Genomic DNA, 21342 nt, shown 5'->3' with positions numbered 1-21342 from the left:
ACATCCATCAGCTGCCTCCTGCACACCCCCCACTGGGGATGTGCCCGCAACCAAGGTACATGCCCTTGACCGGAATCGAACCTGGGACCCTTCAGTCTGCAGGCCGACACTCTATCCACTGAGCCAAACCGGTTAGGGCTGGGTCCCTTGATTGCTAATCATTCCGTCTAAGTTGACTTGCCCTGGAGCGGGGATGTCAGGGGGAAGGAGGATAATGGGGGTGGGGTGTAGGGTTGGGGGGAGGGGGATCTCCATTTCCAGGACATTGAGCTGTTGTAGTTGGTGCTTCCGTCCACACGATGGCGCTGCGGCACCAGGAAACCGCCTCTGAGCACTGGCAAGGGTAGTTTTTGCCAATATGTTATTTTCTCTTTTTTCCTTCTTCCTTCCTCCCTCCCTCCCTTCCTTCCTTCCTTCCTCCCTCCCTCCCTTACTCCCTTCCTACCTACCTTCCTTCCTTCCTTCCTTCTTCCCTCCTCCCTCCCTTCCTCCCTCCCTCCCTCCCTTCCTTCCTTCCTTCCTTCCTTCCCCTTCCTTGCTTCCTTCCTTCCCCTTCCTTCCTTCCTTCCTTTCTTCCTTCCTTCCTTCCTTCCTTCCCCTTCCTTCCCCTTCCTTCCCCTTCCTTCCCCTTCCTTCCCCTTCCTTCCCCTTCCTTCCCCTTCCTTCCTTCCTTCCTTCCTTCCTTCCTTCCTTCCTTCCCTCCTTCCTTCTTTCCTTCTTTCCTTCCTCCCTCCCTCCCTCCCTCCCTCCCTCCCTCCCTCCCTCCTTTCTTTCCTTCTTCCCTTTTCTCTTTGATTCTTGGATATTATAGTATGTTTTTCAATACATCACCCCGGAGGGGACAGGGATCGCTTCTACATGTGGAAAAGTCAGTTAGTATTGATTTTTTTTTTTTTTTTTACAGAGCGGAAAGGAGAGGGATAGAGAGAAACATCCATCAGCTGCCTCCTGCACACCCCCCACTGGGGATGTGCCCGCAACCAAGGTACATGCCCTTGACCGGAATCGAACCTGGGACCTTTCAGTCTGCAGGCTGACACTCTATCCACTGAGCCAAACCGGTCAGGGCTCAAATATATTTTTATTGATCTCAGAGAAGAAGGGAGAGGAAGGGAGAGATAGAAACATCAATGATGAGGGAATCATGGATTGGCTGCCTCCTGCACGTTGGACCGAGCCTGCCACCCAGGCATGTGCCCTTGACTGGAATCGAACCTGGTACCCTTCAGTCCGCAGGCCGACGCTCTATCCACTGAGCCACTCCAGCTAGGGCTCTTTTAAAATTAGATTAGGGCCGAAACCGGTTTGGCTCAGTGGATAGAGCGTCGGCCTGCGGACTGAAGGGTCCCGGGTTCGATTCCGGTCAAGGGCACGTACCTTGGTTGCAGGCACATCCCCAGTAGGAGGTGTGCAGGAGGCAGCTGATCGATGTTTCTCTCTCATCGATTTTTCTAACTCTATCCCTCTCCTTTCCTCTCTGTAAAAAATCAATAAAATATATTTTTTTAAAAATTGGGATCCATTTCTAAAAAATAAATAAATAAATAGATAAATAAATAAATAAAATAAAATTAGATTCGGTTACATTGCTGTCAAGGAAAGAAACCTAAGCAATACAGGGATTGGTAGTATCGAGTCGGTTTCATGCAACAAATCCTCGGGAAATGTGGGTTATTATTAAAATGCGGTTATTGGGTGAAATGGAGCAAAGGGCATTCGGCTCCTCGCCGTATTTTGTGCCAGGAAAGCATGCATGCGTAGCAACAATCAGCTGTGGTCTAGACCAGTGGTCGGCAAACTCATTCGTCCACAGGGCCAAATATCAACAGGACCACGATGGAAATTTCTTTGGAGAGCCACATTTTTTAAACTTAAACTTCTTCTAACGTCACTTCTTCAACATAGACTCGCCCAGGCCGTGGTATTTTGTGGAAGAGCCACACTCAAGGGGACAAAGAGCCGCAGGTGGCTCGCGAGCCACGGTTTGCCAACCACGGGGCTAGATCACTGTTGCCTTAAACCAGGGGTCCTCAAACTACGGCCCGCGGGCCACATGCGGCCCGCCGAGGACATTGATCCGGCCCGCCGGGTGCCGCTGCCTGTCCTGCTTAGCAGCCGACTCGTCCCGGGCCCGCAGTGCGCATAGGAATTTGTTCATAGTTTTTTTTTAAAACTATAAATCCGGCCCTCCAACGGTCTGAGGGACAGGGAACTGGCCCCCTGTTTAAAAAGTTTGAAGACCCCTGCTAAACCAACAGAAAGAGAAGAAGACGTTCCAGTCCCAGGAGTCGGCAGGATGCCTGTCCGTAACGGTCCTGAGTGATATAACGCAAGAGAAAGAATAACTTATCTTAAAGTTTTTTTTTGCTTTAAGACATGAACTGGAACATAAGCTATTTTTGTAACAAATAGAGGCCCGGTGCACGAAATTCATGCACTGGGGCGGGGGTGGGGGGCGGTCCCTCAGCCAGGCCTGCGCCCCTCTCGTGGGGATCGGGCCTAAGCCGTCAGTCGGACATCCCCCGAGGGCTTCCAGACTGCCAAAGGGTGCAGGCCGGGGGCTGAGGGGACCGCCCCCTTCCCCCCACACGAATGCTGTGTACCCGGCCGTTAGTATTCTTACAAACGAGTAAACCCCAGTTAACACTGGATGATGGTATGTAGCGAGTTTAAAAGGTCATGAGGGGTGGAGTTTGTGCCAGGGAGGGCAGCTCTCTCTGAGGAGATGACCAGTGAATGACGCAAAGAAGTCACCCAGATGAAAAAAGTTGGGACAAATTAATATTATTTTTCGAATCCAGGTAATATGGAGTGTTGTGAAGAAAAGGAAATCATCCATAATCCTACCACTAGTAACATTTTAGTCACCGTATCTGTATGCTGAGCTATCCTATATACTAAATGCCTAATATGCTAAGGGACCGGTCGTCCAGTCATCCATTCAACCAATCAAAGGGTAATATGCTAATGATATGCGAAGGCCACTCAAGCGCTCGCTATGACGTGCACTGACCACCAGAGGGCAGACGCTCCGACTGGTAGGTGAGCTTGCTGCTGGGGTCCGGCTGATCGGGACTGAGTGAGACAGGCCAGACATGCCCTGGAGCCCTCCCGCGGTCCCTCCGCGGCTGGCCAACCTCCTGCATCCCTCCCTGACCCAATCATGCACCGGTGGGGTCCCGCAGCCTGGCCTGCGCCCTCTAACAATCTGGGACCCCTCAAGGGATGTCGGAGAGCCAGTCCCGGTCCGATCCCGCAGGCCAGGCCGAGGGACCCCACTGGTGCATGAATTCGTGCACCGGACCTCTAGTTTTTACATAAAAATGAGATTATACTATATTACAATTTTTTTTAACTTAACATCATGGATAACTAAATGTCAATAATTCCACGTTATCATTAAAAAAGAAGAAGTAGCCAAAACCGGTTTGGCTCAGTGGATAGAGCGTCAGCCTGCGGACTGAAAGGTCCCAGGTTCGATTCCGGTCAAGGGCATGTACCTTGGTTGTGGGCACATCCCCAGTGGGAGGTGTGCAGGAGGCAGCTGATCGATGTTTCTCTCTCATCGATGTTTCTGTCTCTCTATCCCTCTCCCTTCCTCTCTGTAAAATATCAATAAAATATATTTTAAAATAAAAAATAAAAAAGAAGAAGTAGAAGCAGCAGCAGCTTGCTCAGACCCAGTACAAGGGGAGCCGCCTTGGGAGGATGGGTGTGGCAGGTGGGGAGGTAAAGGATTCCGGGGAGAAGGGGCCTCCTGGGGTCAAAGGTGGTCTCCAGGCACAAGAAGACACACTCACGCACACCTGCCATCCGAGTCCCTGCGTTGCCCGGCGTTGCTGTTCCCCATTCTGTCGACAGCCACACCCCATGGAAGCCCACCTGAGCCCCCCACCCCTACCTGCCCAGCCCAGCCCAGCCTTGTGTCCATTCTCCTGGCCGCCCAGCCTAGCAACCGCTCCAACCCAGGCACCGACTCCCAGAATCCCCTGGGGCGCGGCTCTGTCCCTCGGGGTGGCCCATAGTTCCCGTCTGGCCCGGACCAGCGGCCCTGGGCAGGGCGGGGGGGGGGGGGGTCACTGAAGGAGGTAACATTAACCAGGGCTGGACCTCCCGTTCTGCCCTTTGCCTTTGCCACCTCTGCGGGACTACATTTCCCAGAGGGCGCGGCGGCGGAGGACACGCCCACTTCCGGCGGCGTCGCGCTGCTGGCTCTGGCGTGCTGGTGGGCTGGGCGGCCTGGGTCCGGGCGGGGGCGGGGCCGGGGGCGGGGGAGGGTGCCCCGGTAGCCGGTGGTGCCGCCAGTGGGCAGGGTGTCCGCGGGGTCATGCGGGGCGCAGCGAGGACGGCCGGGAGCGCGGGGGCCCGCGGGCTGGGGTGTCCGGCTCCGGGCGGCGTCCCCCGCACAAAGCCCAGTCCCGGCCGAGGCCTGACGGCGGCGACCCCGGCCCCTCTGGTCCGCCGGGGCCCGGGCAGGCCGCGCTCCAGGAACGGCCTCGCCTCCCCGGGCCAGCGACAAGCGGCGACCCCGGGGCCTGAGGACAGAGGTGAGGGGGACGGCGGCCTGGCGGGGTGGCCGGGACGACTTCACCCCCTGGGGGGGCGGCAGGGAGAGGGGGCGGGGACCCAGAGGTCTGGGCGTTGAATGGGAGTCAGAGCATCGGCTGCGGTGCCGCCGGGCACCCCGACCCCGGGCTCCGGGAGACGGACACCCCGCCCCTCCTGTGGTCGCTGCGGGAGTCACGGCCCCATCCCAGCGGCCCCTGCACAGCTGGCCTCATGCTGCTGGTGCCCGCCTATTGGGTTCTCCACCTGCCGAAGCCCTTTCTTTTTTTTCTTTTTAAAATATATTTTATTGATATTTCACAGAGAGGAAGGGAGAGGGATAGAGAGCTAGAAACATCGATGAGAGAGAAACATCCATCAGCTGCCTCCTGCACACCCCCCACCGGGGATGTGCCCGCCACCAAGGTACATGCCCTTGACCGGAATCGAACCCGGGACCCCTCAGTCCTCAGGCCGATGCTCTATCCACTGAGCCACACCGGTCTCGGCCCTTTCTTTTTTTTTATTGAATACTACGCTGAGTGGCCAGATGATGGTGATCTCTGAGCGCATAGTAATCGGGCCACTCCGTGTCTATCCTATAGAATAAAAGGCTAATATGCAAATGGTCCCCTCGACCGGGAGTTCGACCAGCAGGCAGGCCGGACAGCTGACCATGTCCCCTCCCCCTGACCACGCTGGCCGGACCCCACCCATGCATGAATTCATGCACCGGGCCTCTAATATGTGTGTGTGTGTGTGTGTGTGTGTGTATGTATATATACACATATATACATACACACACACACACACACTGAGTGGCCAGATGATGATGATCTCTGAGCACATAATAATCTGGCCACTCGGTGTATATCCTGTAGAATAAAAGGCTAATATGCAAATGGTCCCCTCGGCCAGGAGTTCGACCAGCAGGCAGGCCGGCCAACCGCCCATGTCCCCTCCCCCTGGCCAGGCTGACCGGACCCCATCCGTGCACGAATTCATGCACCGGGCCTCTAATACACACACACACACACACACACACACACACACACACACACACACCGAGTGGCCAGATTATTATGCATTCAGAGATCATCGTAATCTGGCCACTCAGTGTAGGGTCCCAGTGCACGAAATTTGTGCACGGGTTGGGTCCCTAGGCCTGGCTGGCGATCAGGGTCGGTCTGTGGGGCGACCAGCGGGGTGACCGGCCCCACCCCACTCCCCCCACTTCGCTGGCACCCACCTTGGCCAGCCTGGCACCGCCTGCTCGCTGGCCCTGCGCCCTGATTGCCCCGCGCTGGTCACCTCCCTCTGAGGGGACCTTGGCTGGCCTGGGCCCTGCGGGCTGGGGGCAGCTCCTGCATTGAGCGTCTGCCCCCTGGTGGTCAGTGCGCATCATAGCGACTGGTCATTCCCCTGTTCAGTCGATTTGCATATCAGGCTTTTATTATATCGACATTTCTATTGATGTCAGAGAGGAAGGGAGAGGGGGAGAGAGAGGGGAACATCCATCATGAGAGAGAACCATGGATTGGCTGCCTCCTGCATGCCCCCCACTGGGGATGGAGCCCACCACCCGGGCATGTGCCCTGACTGGGAATCGAACCCTGACCTCCTGGTTCATAGGTCAGCGCTCAACCCCTGAGCCAGCAGAAGCCCTTTCTGAGCATGGCCGGAGGAAGACCCCCCTGGGGTCCAGCGTGTGCATGCTGGTGATTCGGGACCTCGTAGACCTGATGGCTCCTTTCTCTCCCCATCTCCACCCCCCAGCTCCGCCTTCCAGGGACCCCGCCCTTCTCCAGTCGAGGAGGCTCACGCAGGAGGCTGTAGGGATAGGAAATGACTCCCAGGTCACATCCCAGGTGAGTTACGTTCCTGTCTCCTCGCTGAAGTGCACCCTTGCTTTTCCGGACTGCGTACTGTTTATCTTTTTAATTGTTGGGGTCACTTTTCCACTTTATTTTTCAACTAGAGGCCCGATGCACGGAATTCGTACAGGGACTCGGCCCCCGCCACTGCGGCAGCTGCCTCTGCCTCAGCCCCTCGCAGCCGCAGCTTGATCCGGAAGGACGTATGGTCTCATTAGCATATTATGCTTTTATTATTGTAGATGACAGTTGACGTACTCTATCACATTACTTTCAGGTGTACAGTACAGTGATTAGACATTTACATAACTGACAAAGTGACCCCCCGACACACACACTCCATTCCCGGTACCCGTTTGGCACCACACATAGTTGTTACAATATTATTGACGATGCTCCCCATGCTGTACTTTACATCCCCGTGACTGCTCTGTAACTACCAGTTTGTACTTCTTTTTATATATATATATATTTTTATTGATTTCAGAGAGGAAGGGAGAGGGAGGGAGAGATAGAAACATCCATGATGAGAGGGAGCCCTGGTCGGTGTGGCTCAGTGGATAGAGCATCAGCCTGTGGACTGAAGGGTCCCAGGTTCGATTCCGGTCAAGGGCACGTGTCCAGGTTGTGGGACGTGCAAGAGGCAGCCAATCAGTGATTGTCTCTCATCATTGATGTTTCCATCTCTTTCTTCTCCTCCCTTCCTCTCTGAAATCAATAAAAATATATTTTTTTAAAAAATGACGAGCCCTAGCTGATTTGGCTCAGTGGATAGAGCGTTGGCCTGTGGACTGAAGGGTCCCGGGTTCGATTCCGGTCAAGGGCACATGCCCGGGTTGCAGGAGGCAACTGATCAATGATTCTCTCTCATCATTGATATTTCTATCTCTCTCCCTCTCCCTTCTCTGACATCAATAAAAATATATTTAAAAAGATAAATAAATAAATAAATAAATAAATAAATAAATAAATGACGAGAGGGAATCATTAACTGGCTGCTTCCTGCACGCCCCCTACTGGGGATGGAGCCGGCAACCCTAGCATGTTCCCTTGACCAGAATCGAACCCAGGACCCTTCCGTCTGCAGGCCAACACTCTACCCATTGAGCCAAACCAGCGAGGCCCAATTTGTACTTCAACTTTTAATACCTTCAACTTTTTTACCCCGCGCCCTCCCCCTCCACCCTCCATCCTGACTTATTTCACTGATCACAATACCCTCCAGGTCCATCCAGGTTGTCACAGATGCAAGATCTCACTCTCTTCTTATGGCCGAGTAAGAGTCCATTGTGTAAACGTGCCACGGCGTGTTTATCCACTTGGTCTACCGATGGGCACGTGGGTAGCATCCATATTTGGGCTTAACGTGTGAATAAGGCTGCCGTGAACATGGGGGCGCTAAACATACTCAGCTCAAGCCCGCGCTGAGGGATGGTTCCCATTTCCTCACGTTCTGGCGCGTGATGGGCCATGGGGGTAGCCCAGGGCGTGTCCCCCCTCCTTCCTCCTTTCTATTTTTTTAAAAATATATGTTATTGCTTTTGTACAGAGAGGAAGGGAGAGGGATAGAGAGTTAGAAACATCAATGAAAGAGAAACATCCATCAGCTGCCTCCTGCACACCTCCCACTGGGGATGTGCCCGCAACCAAGGTACATGCCCTTGACCGGAATCGAACCCGGGACCCTTCAGTCCGCAGGTCGACGCTCTATCCACTGAGCCAAACCGGTTAGGGCATCAGCGGTTTCTTTTCCCACCGTTCTGGTGGCCACAAGTTCAAGGTGAAGGTATCCGTGGGGTTGGCTCTCCTGGGGCCTCCTTGCTCAGCGTGCAGGCGGCCCCCCTCCTGCCGCCTCTGCTCCCTCGTTCCTCCTGCCGCTTCCTCCTCTTACGAGGACACCAGTCAGATTGCTTCCGGCCCGACCACGTGACTCCATTTAACGTTTCCCCACCTCTTCCAGGGCCTACCGCCACATGCCGTCACACTGGGAAGGCCTGGGGGTAGCACTTCCACCTTCGAATCTGGGGGACACCGTGCAGTCCAGAGCAGCCCCCGTCACAAGGGGCCCGCGGACCGGCCGAGCAGAAACGTGGTCTGTCCTTCCAGGGCGCCGTGACGTTCGGGGACGTGACCGTCGCTTTCTCCCGGGAGGAGTGGGCACGGCTGAGCTGCGCCCAGAAGGCCCTGTACCGAGACGTGATGCTGGAGAACTACCGGAACCTGGCGTCGCTGGGTACGGCCCCCCTCGCTCCCACTACCCCCGACCCCCTGTAGCACCCGCCCTCCCGCCCCCTCCCCGCACACACCCACCTCCCGCTCCTTTCCCTTCCTCAGGGCTCTGCCGCTCTAAGCCCGACGTGATCTCCTCCCTGGAACGGAGGGAAGCGCCCTGCGTGGCCAGGAACAGGGTGACAGGAGGCCGGTGCCCAGGTGAGCGGGGGAGACCAGGTGGGGGGCCACTCCCTGGGGGTCACAGGTCAGCAGCCTCAGGCAGGCGGGGTCAGCAGGAGGCTCCTGAGCTCGGGGCCTGGAGGGCAAGTAAGTCCTCCCGGAAGGGGCTCCCCCGCTCTCAGCTGCCGTCTCTGCTCTCCAGCTTCGCCCCGTCCCTCTAGGCATGACTGCGTCCCTCTGCTCCGGCCGGCTTCCCCCGCTCCCTTCCGGCCCTCAGCCAGGCACACAGGCCCTCTCTGAGCTCTCCCTGACCTCCCAGTCCTCCCTCCTCCTGTCTGTCCTCCCGCACTGCATCTTAGCTGCCCTCTCTGAGCTCTCCCTGACCTCCCATTCCTCCCCCCTCCCCCCTCTGTCCTCCCACACTGCGTCTTAGCCGCCCTCTCTGAGCTCTCCCTGACCTCCCAGTTCTCCCTCCTCCCCCGTCTGTCCTCCCGCACTGCGTCTTAGCCGCCCTCTCTGAGCTCTCCCTGACCTCCCAGTCCTCCCTCCTCCCCCGTCTGTCCTCCTGCACTGCGTCTTAGCTGCCCTCTCTGAGCTCTCCCTGACCTCCCCGTTCTCCCTCCTCCCCCTCTGTCCTCCCACACTGCGTCTTAGCTGCCCTGTCTGAGCTCTCCCTGACCTCCCAGTCCTCCCTCCTCCCCCCTCTGTCCTCCCACACTGCGTCTTAGCTGCCCTCTCTGAGCTCTCCCTGACCTCCCATTCCTCCCTCCTCCTGTCTGTCCTCCCGCACTGCGTCTTAGCCGCCCTCTCTGAGCTCTCCCTGACCTCCCCGTTCTCCCTCCTCCTGTCTGTCCTCCCGCACTGCGTCTTAGCTGCCCTCTCTGAGCTCTCCCTGACCTCCCAGTCCTCCCTCCTCCCCCCTCTGTCCTCCCGCACTGCGTCTTAGCCGCCCGCTCTGAGCTCTCCCTGACCTCCCCGTTCTCCCTCCTCCCCCCTCTGTCCTCCCACACTGCGTCTTAGCCGCCCTGTCTGAGCTCTCCCTGACCTCCCCGTTCTCCCTCCTCCCCCCTCTGTCCTCCCGCACTGCGTCTTAGCCGCCCTCTCTGAGCTCTCCCTGACCTCCCCGTTCTCCCTCCTCCCCCCTCTGTCCTCCCACACTGCATCTTAGCTGCCCTCTCTGAGCTCTCCCTGACCTCCCAGTCCTCCCTCCTCCCCCGTCTGTCCTCCCGCACTGCATCTTAGCTGCCCTCTCTGAGCTCTCCCTGACCTCCCCATTCCTCCCTCCTCCCCCTCTGTCCTCCCACACTGCGTCTTAGCCGCCCGCTCTGAGCTCTCCCTGACCTCCCCGTTCTCCCTCCTCCCCCCTCTGTCCTCCCACACTGCGTCTTAGCTGCCCTGTCTGAGCTCTCCCTGACCTCCCCGTTCTCCCTCCTCCTGTCTGTCCTCCCGCACTGCGTCTTAGCCGCCCTCTCTGAGCTCTCCCTGACCTCCCCGTTCTCCCTCCTCCTGTCTGTCCTCCCGCACTGCGTCTTAGCCGCCCTCTCTGAGCTCTCCCTGACCTCCCAGTGCTCCCTCCTCCTGTCTGTCCTCCCGCACTGCGTCTTAGCCGCCCTCTCTGAGCTCTCCCTGACCTCCCCGTTCTCCCTCCTCCTGTCTGTCCTCCCGCACTGCGTCTTAGCTGCCCTGTCTGAGCTCTCCCTCACCTCCCAGTTCTCCCCCCTCCCCCCTCTGTCCTCCCACACTGCGTCTTAGCCGCCCTCTCTGAGCTCTCCCTGACCTCCCAGTCCTCCCTCCTCCCCCTCTGTCCTCCCGCACTGCGTCTTAGCCGCCCTCTCTGAGCTCTCCCTCACCTCCCAGTTCTCCCCCCTCCCCCCTCTGTCCTCCCACACTGCGTCTTAGCCGCCCTCTCTGAGCTCTCCCTGACCTCCCAGTCCTCCCTCCTCCCCCTCTGTCCTCCCGCACTGCGTCTTAGCTGCCCTCTCTGAGCTCTCCCTCACCTCCCAGTCCTCCCTCCTCCCCCTCTGTCCTCCCACACTGCGTCTTAGCCGCCCTCTCTGAGCTCTCCCTCACCTCCCAGTTCTCCCCCCTCCCCCCTCTGTCCTCCCGCACTGCATCTTAGCTGCCCTCTCTGAGCTCTCCCTGACCTCCCAGTCCTCCCTCCTCCCGCTGACAGCGTGGTGTGCCTGCTCTGCCAGTTTCGGTGCGGAGGCTCACCATCGTGCAGTTCAAGCTACAGGAACGTGGCGGTGTGTGTGTGTGTGGGGGGGTGTTGGTTACTCAGGGAAAAGCTCTCACCATGCCCCGCTCCTCTGAGGATGAATCCCTCTGGTTGCCCGGTGCAGTGCGGTGCGATGCGAGCAATCTTCACCCTGACCCCAGCACAAGCCCGCTTCCTGTCGGGGTGTCTTTCAGGTGGGAAGGACCTGACCGATGCTCGGGCCTGGGAGGTGCCCGCGGAGGAGGGGCTGCGTGAGGATCAGCTGTCCAGGGCCGGCTGCCGCCTGCAGGGCTCCGTGCGGGGCTGCCGCCTGCAGGGCTCCGTGCGGGGCCGGGAGGAGGAGGCGCCGCTCCGGAGGCAGCCGGTAAGTCGGGCCTGCGTGGGGGCAGAGGGCGTGGTGGGGCAGCCGGCAGGAGGTGGCGTGGAGGGAGGGGGGCAGAGAGAGGGCACCCAGGCACAGCTTCCTGTCTCAGCAGCTCAGGCGGCAGACCTCGGACCCCGGAACAGCGGCCTGCGCCGGAGGAAGGAGGCCCGGCCTGCAGTGAGCGGGGACCTCTCCTGCTGTCCTGGTTAATCCCGGTTAATCCTGGTTAATCCTGGTTAATCCTGGTTAATCCTCGCCCAGGATGTTTTCCATTGACTTTTAGGGAGAGTACAAGAGAGGGCAAGACAGGGAGACACACAGATGGGTGGGTTGCCTCCTGCACGCACCCGACCAGGGCCGGGGCTGGGAGGAGCCTGCAATCAAGGTACTTGTCCTTGACCGGAATGGAACCCCGGACCCTTGGGTCCGCAGGCCGACGCTCTACCCACTGAGCCACACGGGCCGGGCGAGAAGCTCTCCTCTGAATGCAGCGCCGCCTGCAGACAGTCCGCCCAGGGGAAGGCTGAGCGCAGCGAGTCCCAAACACGTGCCCTTCAGGCAGGACCCGCTGTGGAGCAGGAGCTGCAGGGCGGGGCCCCGGCAGGCTCTGCGCTCAGTCACAGTCCCGGAGCCCAGGGGGGGCAGGAGGAAGCTCAGGCTGGGCGTTCCTGCTCCTCCACAGGAGCACCCAGTTCCCATGGAGACACGGGGTCTCCTGTTTCCCCCTCCCCCACGTCCCTGCGTAACCCGGTGCAGCCACCGTGACCGTGACCGTGACCGTGAGGGCAGCACCCGGAAGCTAAGCGAGACTCCCCCCCGCCCCCAGGGCGCACGGCGGCGGGCTCACCGGGATGGCCTGGTCCCAGCACCCGCGTCCGTGCCGTTTCAGGGCTTGGCGACCATCACGCGTGTGGCCATGGACGCCTGCCCGCAGCCAGGCCCGGCGCAGGGGAGTGTCTGTGCGGATGTGACGGGGAACCGGGACCGGGAGGCAGATGAGGCGCCCCTCCCGCCGACTTCCTCTTCTCCCTGTGGAGGTGTGTGCGGTGGCGGGGGTCTGGGTGGCGGGGGTGTCTGGGTGGCGGGGGATCTGGGTGGCAGGGGGATCTGGGTGGCGGGGGGGGGGGTGTCTGGGTGGCGGGGGTCTGGGTGGCGTGGGGGGGGTCTGGGTGGCGTGGGGGGGGTCTGGGTGGCGGGGGGGGTCTGGGTGGCGGGGGGGGGGTCTGGGTGGTGGGGGGGGTCTGGGTGGCGGGGGGCGTCTGGGTGGCGGGGAGGGGGGTCTGGGTGGCGGGGTCTGCGGTGCGGGCTGAGCCTTAGCTGTGGCTCCGGGGCGTCGGCGCTGGTGGAGTAGGAAGCTGTCAGCGTTGGCGGGAGCTCTGGCTGCCGGGCGCCTCCCTTTTCTTCCTGCGCCTCCTGTGCTGACGCGTCTCTCGGGGCCGAGGGGCAGGATCCGCAGAGGCCACGCGCTGACGGACCGTCTTTTCCCACGCAGGACACTGTGTTTCCAGGTCACACTGGCTCTCTCGGCTGGATCGAGGACCGGGGTCCTGGCTGGTGAGGAGCGCGCTGGCGGGAGGCCTCTGCTCAGGTGAGCGCGGGAGGTGGGCGTGGGGGTGCCTTCACAGCGGGGCGGAGCGCCCCGGAGGGCCCGTCCTTGCTAACGCACAGGAGTAACGTTACCCAGGCCTATGGGCGGGAGGGAAATGAGGCCTGCCTGTTCCAAGTCATTTCTCTCCTCCTCCCCCCTCCTCCCCCCTTCTTCTCCTCCTCCTCCTTCTCCTCCTCCTCCTCCTCCTCCTCCTCCTCCTCCTCCTCCTCCTTCTCCCCCTCCTCCCCCATTCTTCTCCTCCTCCTCCCTCCCCCTCTTCCTCCTCCCTTTCTCCTCCCCCTTCTCCTCCCTCCCCCTCCCCTCCTCCTCCTTCTCCTCCTCCTTCTCCTCTTCCTCCTCTTCCTCCTCCTCCTTCTTCTCCTTCTCCTCCCCTGCTCCTCCCCCTCCTCCTCCTGCTCCTGGGTGGTGGCTCATGCGGGTAGCCCTCCTCCTGTGTCTGGCCACTCAGCGTGCATCAGCCATTCTGTTCCTCAAGTGGCCTTCTCCTGACCCAGTGGGCTTTTGAGCTGTCTTCCTAAGGTTTCCTCCTCCACCATCAGAGGCCCGTTCACTTCATTACACGTCCATTCCTGTGAGAACCACGACTCCGCAGTTCATTGAGGGGCCACTCTGCTTGGCATTGGCAGGTGGTTGGAGAGAGACGGGGCTTGCGAATATGTTACTCAGACCATTACTCTAATAAAGGGAGGATAAGACATATTCATGGATAACTGGCATGAGGTAGAAATTGCAGAATTTCCCATAAGGCATTGCAGAGGCAAAGGAGAGGATCCCAGCAGCGTTCTTGTAGTTGGACAGGGTGGGCGAAGTCGGATGGCAAGAAGGCTCAGTGGTGGGGAGTCTCTTCCTTGTGTGCTACACAAGGGAAGGAAAAGAAATTTCTTTGACATAGAACGGTTTGGAAAACGTAATCCTATCACCTGTCTGGATGACCCTGTAAACACAGTGTGTTATCAAAGCAACTTGGACCCCTTTCAAGTCACGATGAACACATATTTTTAACATAGTGGGAATTGTAGTGTATGCTCAGTCGTGACAAAAATGCTTACTCATTATTTGAAGAAAGCTTCTAGCCGAAAGTTACCTTTTTATTACGAAAACGTTTGAATACTTGCCCTGGATTTGGTTATTCTCTTTATTCTCTCATAAAATGTTTCTCATTTATACTCACTTATCCGTTCATGTCTTTTACAGTCTCAGGGACTTTTCTGTAAAGCATACTAGGTTTTCGATGTATTGTCTCAAACTATCTTTCACATCCTATATAATAAAAGCCCATCGACCGAACGGCGGAATGACCAGAATGACCGGTTGACCAGTCGCTATGATGTGCACTGACCACCAGGGGGCAGCTCCTGCGTTGCGTGTCTGCCCCCTGGTGGTCAGTGCACGCCCACAGCGGGAGCACTGCTTGGCTGACCGGTACGAGCGGTGCTCTCACAGCGGGCCACTCCCCGCAAGCCACGCCGGGCACCAGCGCACGGATGGTAATAAGAGTTTTTGTCTTAAGTAGACCTTTTAAAAATGTAAAACTTGGGAAACTTTTACATAGTCTCATGCATTCTTTTATGATTTCTCCGTCTGTTTATGTCCTTAGAAACTTGATACGTATAGTTCTTTTTTTTTTTTAATGGCTGTGTAGTATTACAATATATAGACACAATTCACTTAACTGACTTACTCTTGAGGACATTTGAACATTTAGGTCTTTTCCAGTTTTTAAAAAGTGGTCCCGTTTGCACAGATCTCTTTGCATGATCCGAGCATACAGATTTTTGAAGTTTCGTGGATATAGTGCTAGACCATGGGTGAGAGACATCTCCCCCAACAGTTTTTGGTTGGTTGGTATGTTTTCTTAAATTTTTGCCAAGCCGTTGAGAGAACATGGAGTTTTATTTAATGTTTATTTCCCAGAAACCTGTGGTGTTGATAATGTATGCATTTAAATCCAGTTGGAGTTCATATTCTGTTAATGGTGTCTTTATACTCATTACCCACATTTCTATTGGGTCCTAATTCCTTGCCTTTATATAGTGTGAACGTGAGTCCTGTTTTGGGAATGTGATACATTTTTTCTCAGTCTTGTGTGGTCTCTAAGTTCGCATGATGTTTCTTGCTGTACAGTAGTTTAAATTGGGTGGTATCTTCATTAATAGAAGCATTTGCTCCGTTGACGGCTTTTACTCTTAGTTTTTCTTTTTATTAATAGATGTATTAAATAATACATGTGGATTCTTGTTTCTTTTTCTTTGTTTACATTTGGTCTCCTTTCTGTTGCTTACTTAATTCTTTCTTGCTCTCTTCCTATCCATGACACATTGTCTTCCTATCCTGAACCCAGGATGTCTTTCCATTGATTTAGCTCTTCTTAATTTTATTGAGCAATGTTTTGTAGTTTCCAGCATCAGTCTTGCATCTCCTTGGGTAAATTTACTCCTAATTTCTTCTTTTAATGCTATTTTTTATGGAGTTATTTTTATAATTTCCTCTTCATAGTGTTCATTCTGAGTGTATACAAATGTAGTGATTTTTGTGTGTTTGTCTTGTATCCTGCAATTTTGATGAATTAGCTTATTTAACTCTGACACTTTGCTTGTGAATTCTTTAGGGTTTTCTATATATGAGATCATATCACCTGCAAATTTGGATGCCTTTTATTTTTATATCTAATTGTTCTGGCTAGAACTTCCAGACCAGTGTTGAACAGAAGTAGTGAAAGAGGCATCCTTGTTTGGTTTGATCTAAGATGAAAAGCTTTCAGTGTTTTTTTTTTATCATTTAAAAAAAGAAGTTTTCCTTTTCTCTATCTTACCATCATCTTTTTACAGACATTTGTCTCTCTGCATCATCTCCCAATACCAATTTCATCTGTGTATATTTATTAAGATACACATACATATACACAATTTGGGGTATATGCTAACTGATTTAGCAAAAGGATTTCAGATATATACATTCCTCCCTATAACCTTAAAGTGCGAGATAAAACATAGCTTTTCAGTAGTATATCTGAGCATAATTAATTATAATATTAAGACTCACCATTATTATAAAAACAATCTCTTCAAAAGGAGAAATTAAATTGCAAGACCCTGTCCTTACTAAACGGCCAGGAAAGAAGTGAAGATTTTATCAGGCTTATGGGAAGTAAACAAATGGGTACACAAATGTAAAAATGATTCAGTGGACTGAGCTTTGGCCATTAACTGGTAATGTCGCTTTTGTTGAAATTACTCAAAATATGGTTTACAGAAGCATCATTTTCTGGTCGTAGGGCAATAATCGGGCTTTCACATACTCCTAATGCACGTTACAGAGTACAGTCTCTTTTTGTGCATTTGGCGTGTTTCCTGGAACAACTTTTTAAAAATATATATATATTTTATTGATTTTTTTTACAGAGAGGAAGGGAGAGGGATAGTTAGAAACATCGATGAGAGAGAAACATCAATCAGCTGCCTCCTGCACACCCCCTACTGGGGATGTGCCTGCAACCAAGGTACATGCCCTTGATCGGAATCGAACCCAGGACCCTTCAGTCTGCAGGCTGACGCTCTATCCACTGAGCCAAACCGGCCAGGGCTCCTGGAACAACTTTTGTGATGTGATGACTGCTGTGGCATCCAAAGCAAGATGGACAGAAAGTGAAAGAATTGAAGTCAGTGAATGTCATAGGGTATATTTTTAGGTGGTGTGATTGCAGAACGTTTTTTCAACTCCCACTCTTTTGATATGTAACCAATCCACATATATATTTTATTCTACTCATGTCTCCTGAGGTTCCTGTATAGATTCAGCCTGGGGTCTCTCATATACATTGTAGGCTGCATGTTTAAATGCGACAGCTTTTATAAATGCATAGTTTATGTGGTTTAATTCACCATTTAGTGAATCCATTTACAGTTTTATTTTTAGCATATTTTTTTCTAGTCCATGATAAAGGAAGTATTTGTTTTCTTGATATGTTTCAGGCCAACAATCTGTACATGAGACCCAGGAATTATTTCCAAAGCAGGATTTATTTGCTGATGTGGTAACAGACAGAACTATAAGCACTAATCTGGAGTGTTCCACTTTCAGAGAAAATTGGGATTCTGAGCGTGTGTTTGAAAGGAAGCTGGTAGGCCAGGAGACACAATTCAGGCAAGAGACAATCACTAATAGCAAAACCCTCTCTAAAGAAAGAGAGCGTATGTATAACAAATCTGGAAGATGGTTCCCTTTGGACGTTTCAGAAGAGAGAGTTCATAATCATGATTCAATTAAGAAAAGTTTCCCCAAAAATACAGTGGTGATAAAACATACAGGAATCTACACAGGAAAAAAACTTTTCAAATGTAACGAATGTAAGAAAACTTTTACCCAGAGCTCATCCCTTACTGTTCATCAGAGAATTCACACCGGAGAGAAACCTTATAAATGTAACGAGTGTGGAAAGGCCTTCAGCGATGGCTCTTCCTTTGCCCGACATCAAAGATGTCACACCGGCAAGAAGCCCTATGAATGCATTGACTGTGGGAAAGCCTTCATACAGAATACATCCCTTATTCGTCACTGGAGATACTATCATACTGGGGAGAAACCCTTTGAATGCATCAACTGTGGGAAAGCCTTCAGTGACCACATAGGACTTAATCAACATAGGAGAATTCATACTGGCGAGAAACCCTATAAATGTGATGTGTGTGACAAATCCTTTAGGTACGGCTCATCCCTTACTGTTCATCAGAGGATTCATACTGGAGAGAAACCATACGAATGTGATGTTTGTAGAAAAGCCTTCAGCCATCACGCATCCCTCACTCAACATCAAAGAGTGCATTCTGGAGAGAAACCTTTTAAGTGCAAAGAATGTGGGAAAGCTTTTAGGCAAAATATACACCTCGCTAGTCACTTGAGAATTCATACTGGAGAGAAGCCCTTTGAGTGTGGGGAATGTGGCAAATCCTTCAGCATCAGTTCACAGCTTGCCACTCATCAGAGAATTCACACTGGAGAGAAGCCCTATGGGTGTAAAGTTTGCAGTAAAGCCTTCACCCAGAAGGCTCACCTTGCACAGCATCAGAAAACTCATACGGGAGAGAAACCATATGAGTGTAAAGAATGTGGAAAAGCCTTCAGCCAGACCACACACCTCATTCAACATCAGAGAGTTCATACTGGAGAGAAGCCCTATAAGTGTGTCGAGTGTGGGAAGGCCTTTGGTGATAACTCATCCTGTACTCAACATCAGAGGCTTCACACGGGCCAGCGGCCTTATGAATGTATTGAATGTGGAAAGGCATTTAAGACAAAGTCATCCCTGATTTGTCATCGCAGAAGTCACACCGGAGAGAAACCTTACGAGTGCACTGCGTGTGGCAAAGCCTTTAGCCATCGTCAGTCCCTTAGCGTGCATCAGAGGATTCATTCTGGAAAGAAACCGTATGAATGCAAGGAGTGCAGGAAAACCTTCATCCAAATTGGACACCTTAATCAGCACAAGCGAGTCCACACTGGAGAGAGGTCCTATAACTACAAGAAAAGCAGGAAAGTCTTCAGGCAGAGCACACACTTCGCTCATCAGCGAATTCATGCCGGAGAGTCATCCACGCGCCCTTCTTTACCTTCCACGTCAAGTCCTGTGGATCTGTTTCCCAAATATCTCTGGAATCCATCCTGACTCCCATCACTGGACTCTCAATATCATCCTCTCAGCTAGACTCCTCCAGTAGTGTATAGACTGGTCTCTCTGCTCTTTTGTTTTTGTCCTCTACAAGCTTGTTTTTCACATGGCCGTCAGGTTGATTTGGGTATGAATGTAATTCACTCACTTCTGATGTAAAAACGTGCAATGAGACCCTCTAAACTGGTTACTGCCTACGATGCTCTTAGAACAGTGCCTCGTCCACACTAAGTGTGAGTGAATTTAGCTCCTTTAAGAACATTATTTGGGACCTGAAGCATTGCCATAGTTTGCTCTGAATGACAATGGTGCATAACACAAGACCAGGCGGAACAAAAGTTTAGATTGGGAACAGGAGTTTGGGGAAGTCAAGGAAGCGTTGCCTGTGTTGGTTTAAAACTTGATTCCATTTTGCGAGTTCGTGTTGTGCATTTCCACCTTATCTGCATAAATGTAAGGTGCACTTGGTGAGAGAATTCAGCTTTACATCTGACAAAAGTCTTAGGAAGTGTGTAGGGGATATGGATGAGTAGACCACCTGGAACAATCAGAAAAACGCAAGCTTTGTATGAATAAAGTTAAAACTATAGACATGTTACTCGCGAATTAGAAAATTTGGCAAGATATGATCTATTTAAAGTCACCTGGACTCATGAATGAGTTCTCTTAAACTTTCAAGGAACCATTAACCTGAGGTATACTCATTAAGAGTAGGGGTCGGCAGCCCTAGCCGATTTGGCTCATTGGATGAAGTGTCAGCCTGAGGACTGAAGGGTCCCAGATTTGATTCTGGTCAAGGGCACGTACCTCAGTTGCAGGCTCGATCCCTGCACCTGGTCAGGGCTCATGCAGGAGGCAACCAGTCAATGTGTCTCTCTCACATCAGTGTCTCTCCCCCTCCCTTCCACTCTCTAAAAACCAATGGAAAAATATCCTCAGGTGAGGATTAACAACAACAAAAAAGTAAGGGTGAGCAAACTGACTCATGGCCAGAGTCTCACTGGCCGTTTTGATATGGCCCGTGACCTAAATTTTTAAAAAATGCTTAAATGGTTGAACAAGTTAAGAGAATAATATTTTTTTAAAATATATTTTATTGCTTTTTTACAGAGAGGAAGGGAGAGGGATAGAGAGTTAGAAACATCGATGAGAGAGAAACATCGATCAGCTGCCTCCTGCACACCCCCCACTGGGTATGTGCCCGCAACCAAGGTACATGCCCTTGACCGGAATCGAACCCGGGACCCTTCAGTTCACAGGCCGACGCTCTACCCACTGAGCCAAACCGGTTAGGGCAAAAGAATAATATTTTATGACAACATGACTATTATATAAAATTTACATTTCAGTGTGTGTAAATAAAATTTTATTGGCTCACAGCCACACATTTTATTATTTTTTTTTACATATTGCCTTTGGCTGCTTTCACTCTACAAGGTCAGAGTTGAGTGCCTGCAACATTGAAAATACAGCCTGCACAACCTCAAATATTTACTATCCTTTTACAGAAAAAGTTGGTCCACCCCTGCTCTAGCACAGAGAAGTAATATACAAAAGGTCCTAATTATTTCTCCAAGGAAAATACAACTTTTACATCAACATGAAAACTGTCAAGTGACTTCAAATAGAGGTGATAGGAAACTATTAAACCATATTGAACAATATAAAATGTGAATAAAAAGAAATATATTTTTCTAGATGAAACACTCGATACTACTAAAATATTTGTAAAGTGTTTTTCCCAACAGAGTCCCAGTAGGATATGTTTACTTGGACAGTTTTTTTTTAAATCACATGAGGAAAGATAATTTGTCAAGTATAGCCAGACATTTTAACAGTAAGTTTCTTTGCATTTGAGATTTTGGTATATAAAGACTGGTTTTTATTTTTGGGGAAATGATGTTGGACAGTCCATTGTCACTCTCCAAAAAAAAAGAAAAAGCAGCAAATTTACACCTTTCAGGGGAATGTAATACAATTGTATATAATACAGCTGGATTTATTTAGCAGAACATGGAGTCCTAGAACACATTGGTAGAGAGTCAGGTTGGCCCAAACAAAGATGTAAAACTTCAGCATTGAGACAGATACCAAAAAGATATGAAAGACAATTGGTAGGAAATATAAGCAACTTACATGGAAAAAACAACAACAAACCGTCAATTAGGAACAAAGTACTATCTTACCTAATAATAGACAAACATGTAAATTGACTGTACCTTTGCTACGCCCACAGCCAATCAGAGTGAGTATGCAAATTAGAAGGCCAAAGATGGCGGCCGCCCAGCTGCTCCAGGCGCTGAGAGGCCAGGTGGGGCAGGACGCCTGCTATGAGAGGGAGGGCGGGGGGGGGGGGGTGAAGGGATCTACAGGAGCGGAGTGCCGCAGCGAAGACAAGACTGCAGACTCCCCGAGTCTGCAGGGAAGATGAAGACGGCAGTCTGCAATGAAGGTGGCAGACTCCGGCCGGAGTGAAGGCCTGGGTCCCGGGTGCCGGAGGAAAGCCGGTGCTGGAAGCCAAGGGAAGGAAGGCCTATCGCATGAATCTCTTCGTGCACCGGGCCTCTAGTTTTACATACAAAGCAATGGGAAGAAGTTGCCAGTGTATACCAATAGTCCCGTCACAGTTGAAGAATTCACATGAACAACGAAAATTTGTGAAGTTCTTAACCATTA

At 52.7% G+C, this 21342-nt stretch overlaps 1 protein-coding gene across 1 annotated transcript; it reads left to right on the top strand.

The window, feature by feature from the left end:
- Positions 1 to 4293: 4293 nt before the first annotated feature.
- ZFP28 (ZFP28 zinc finger protein) lies at positions 4294 to 20986 on the top strand. The gene is made up of 8 exons (XM_080644187.1): positions 4294 to 4547; positions 6322 to 6413; positions 8526 to 8652; positions 8754 to 8849; positions 11223 to 11392; positions 12282 to 12429; positions 12885 to 12980; positions 16973 to 20986. Exons 1-8 carry the CDS (start codon positions 4328 to 4330, stop codon positions 18661 to 18663), a joined length of 2640 nt encoding a protein of 879 aa, XP_080500313.1. The 5' UTR covers positions 4294 to 4327; the 3' UTR covers positions 18664 to 20986.
- The last annotated feature ends 356 nt before the right edge of the window (positions 20987 to 21342 follow it).

This window comes from Plecotus auritus (assembly GCF_963455305.1).
Source record: "Plecotus auritus genome assembly, chromosome: 10".
In the NCBI taxonomy this organism is placed as follows: Eukaryota; Metazoa; Chordata; class Mammalia; order Chiroptera; family Vespertilionidae; genus Plecotus; species Plecotus auritus.
The sequence above is the reverse complement of the archived record's forward strand: the minus strand, read 5'-3'. Positions and strand labels throughout refer to the sequence as shown.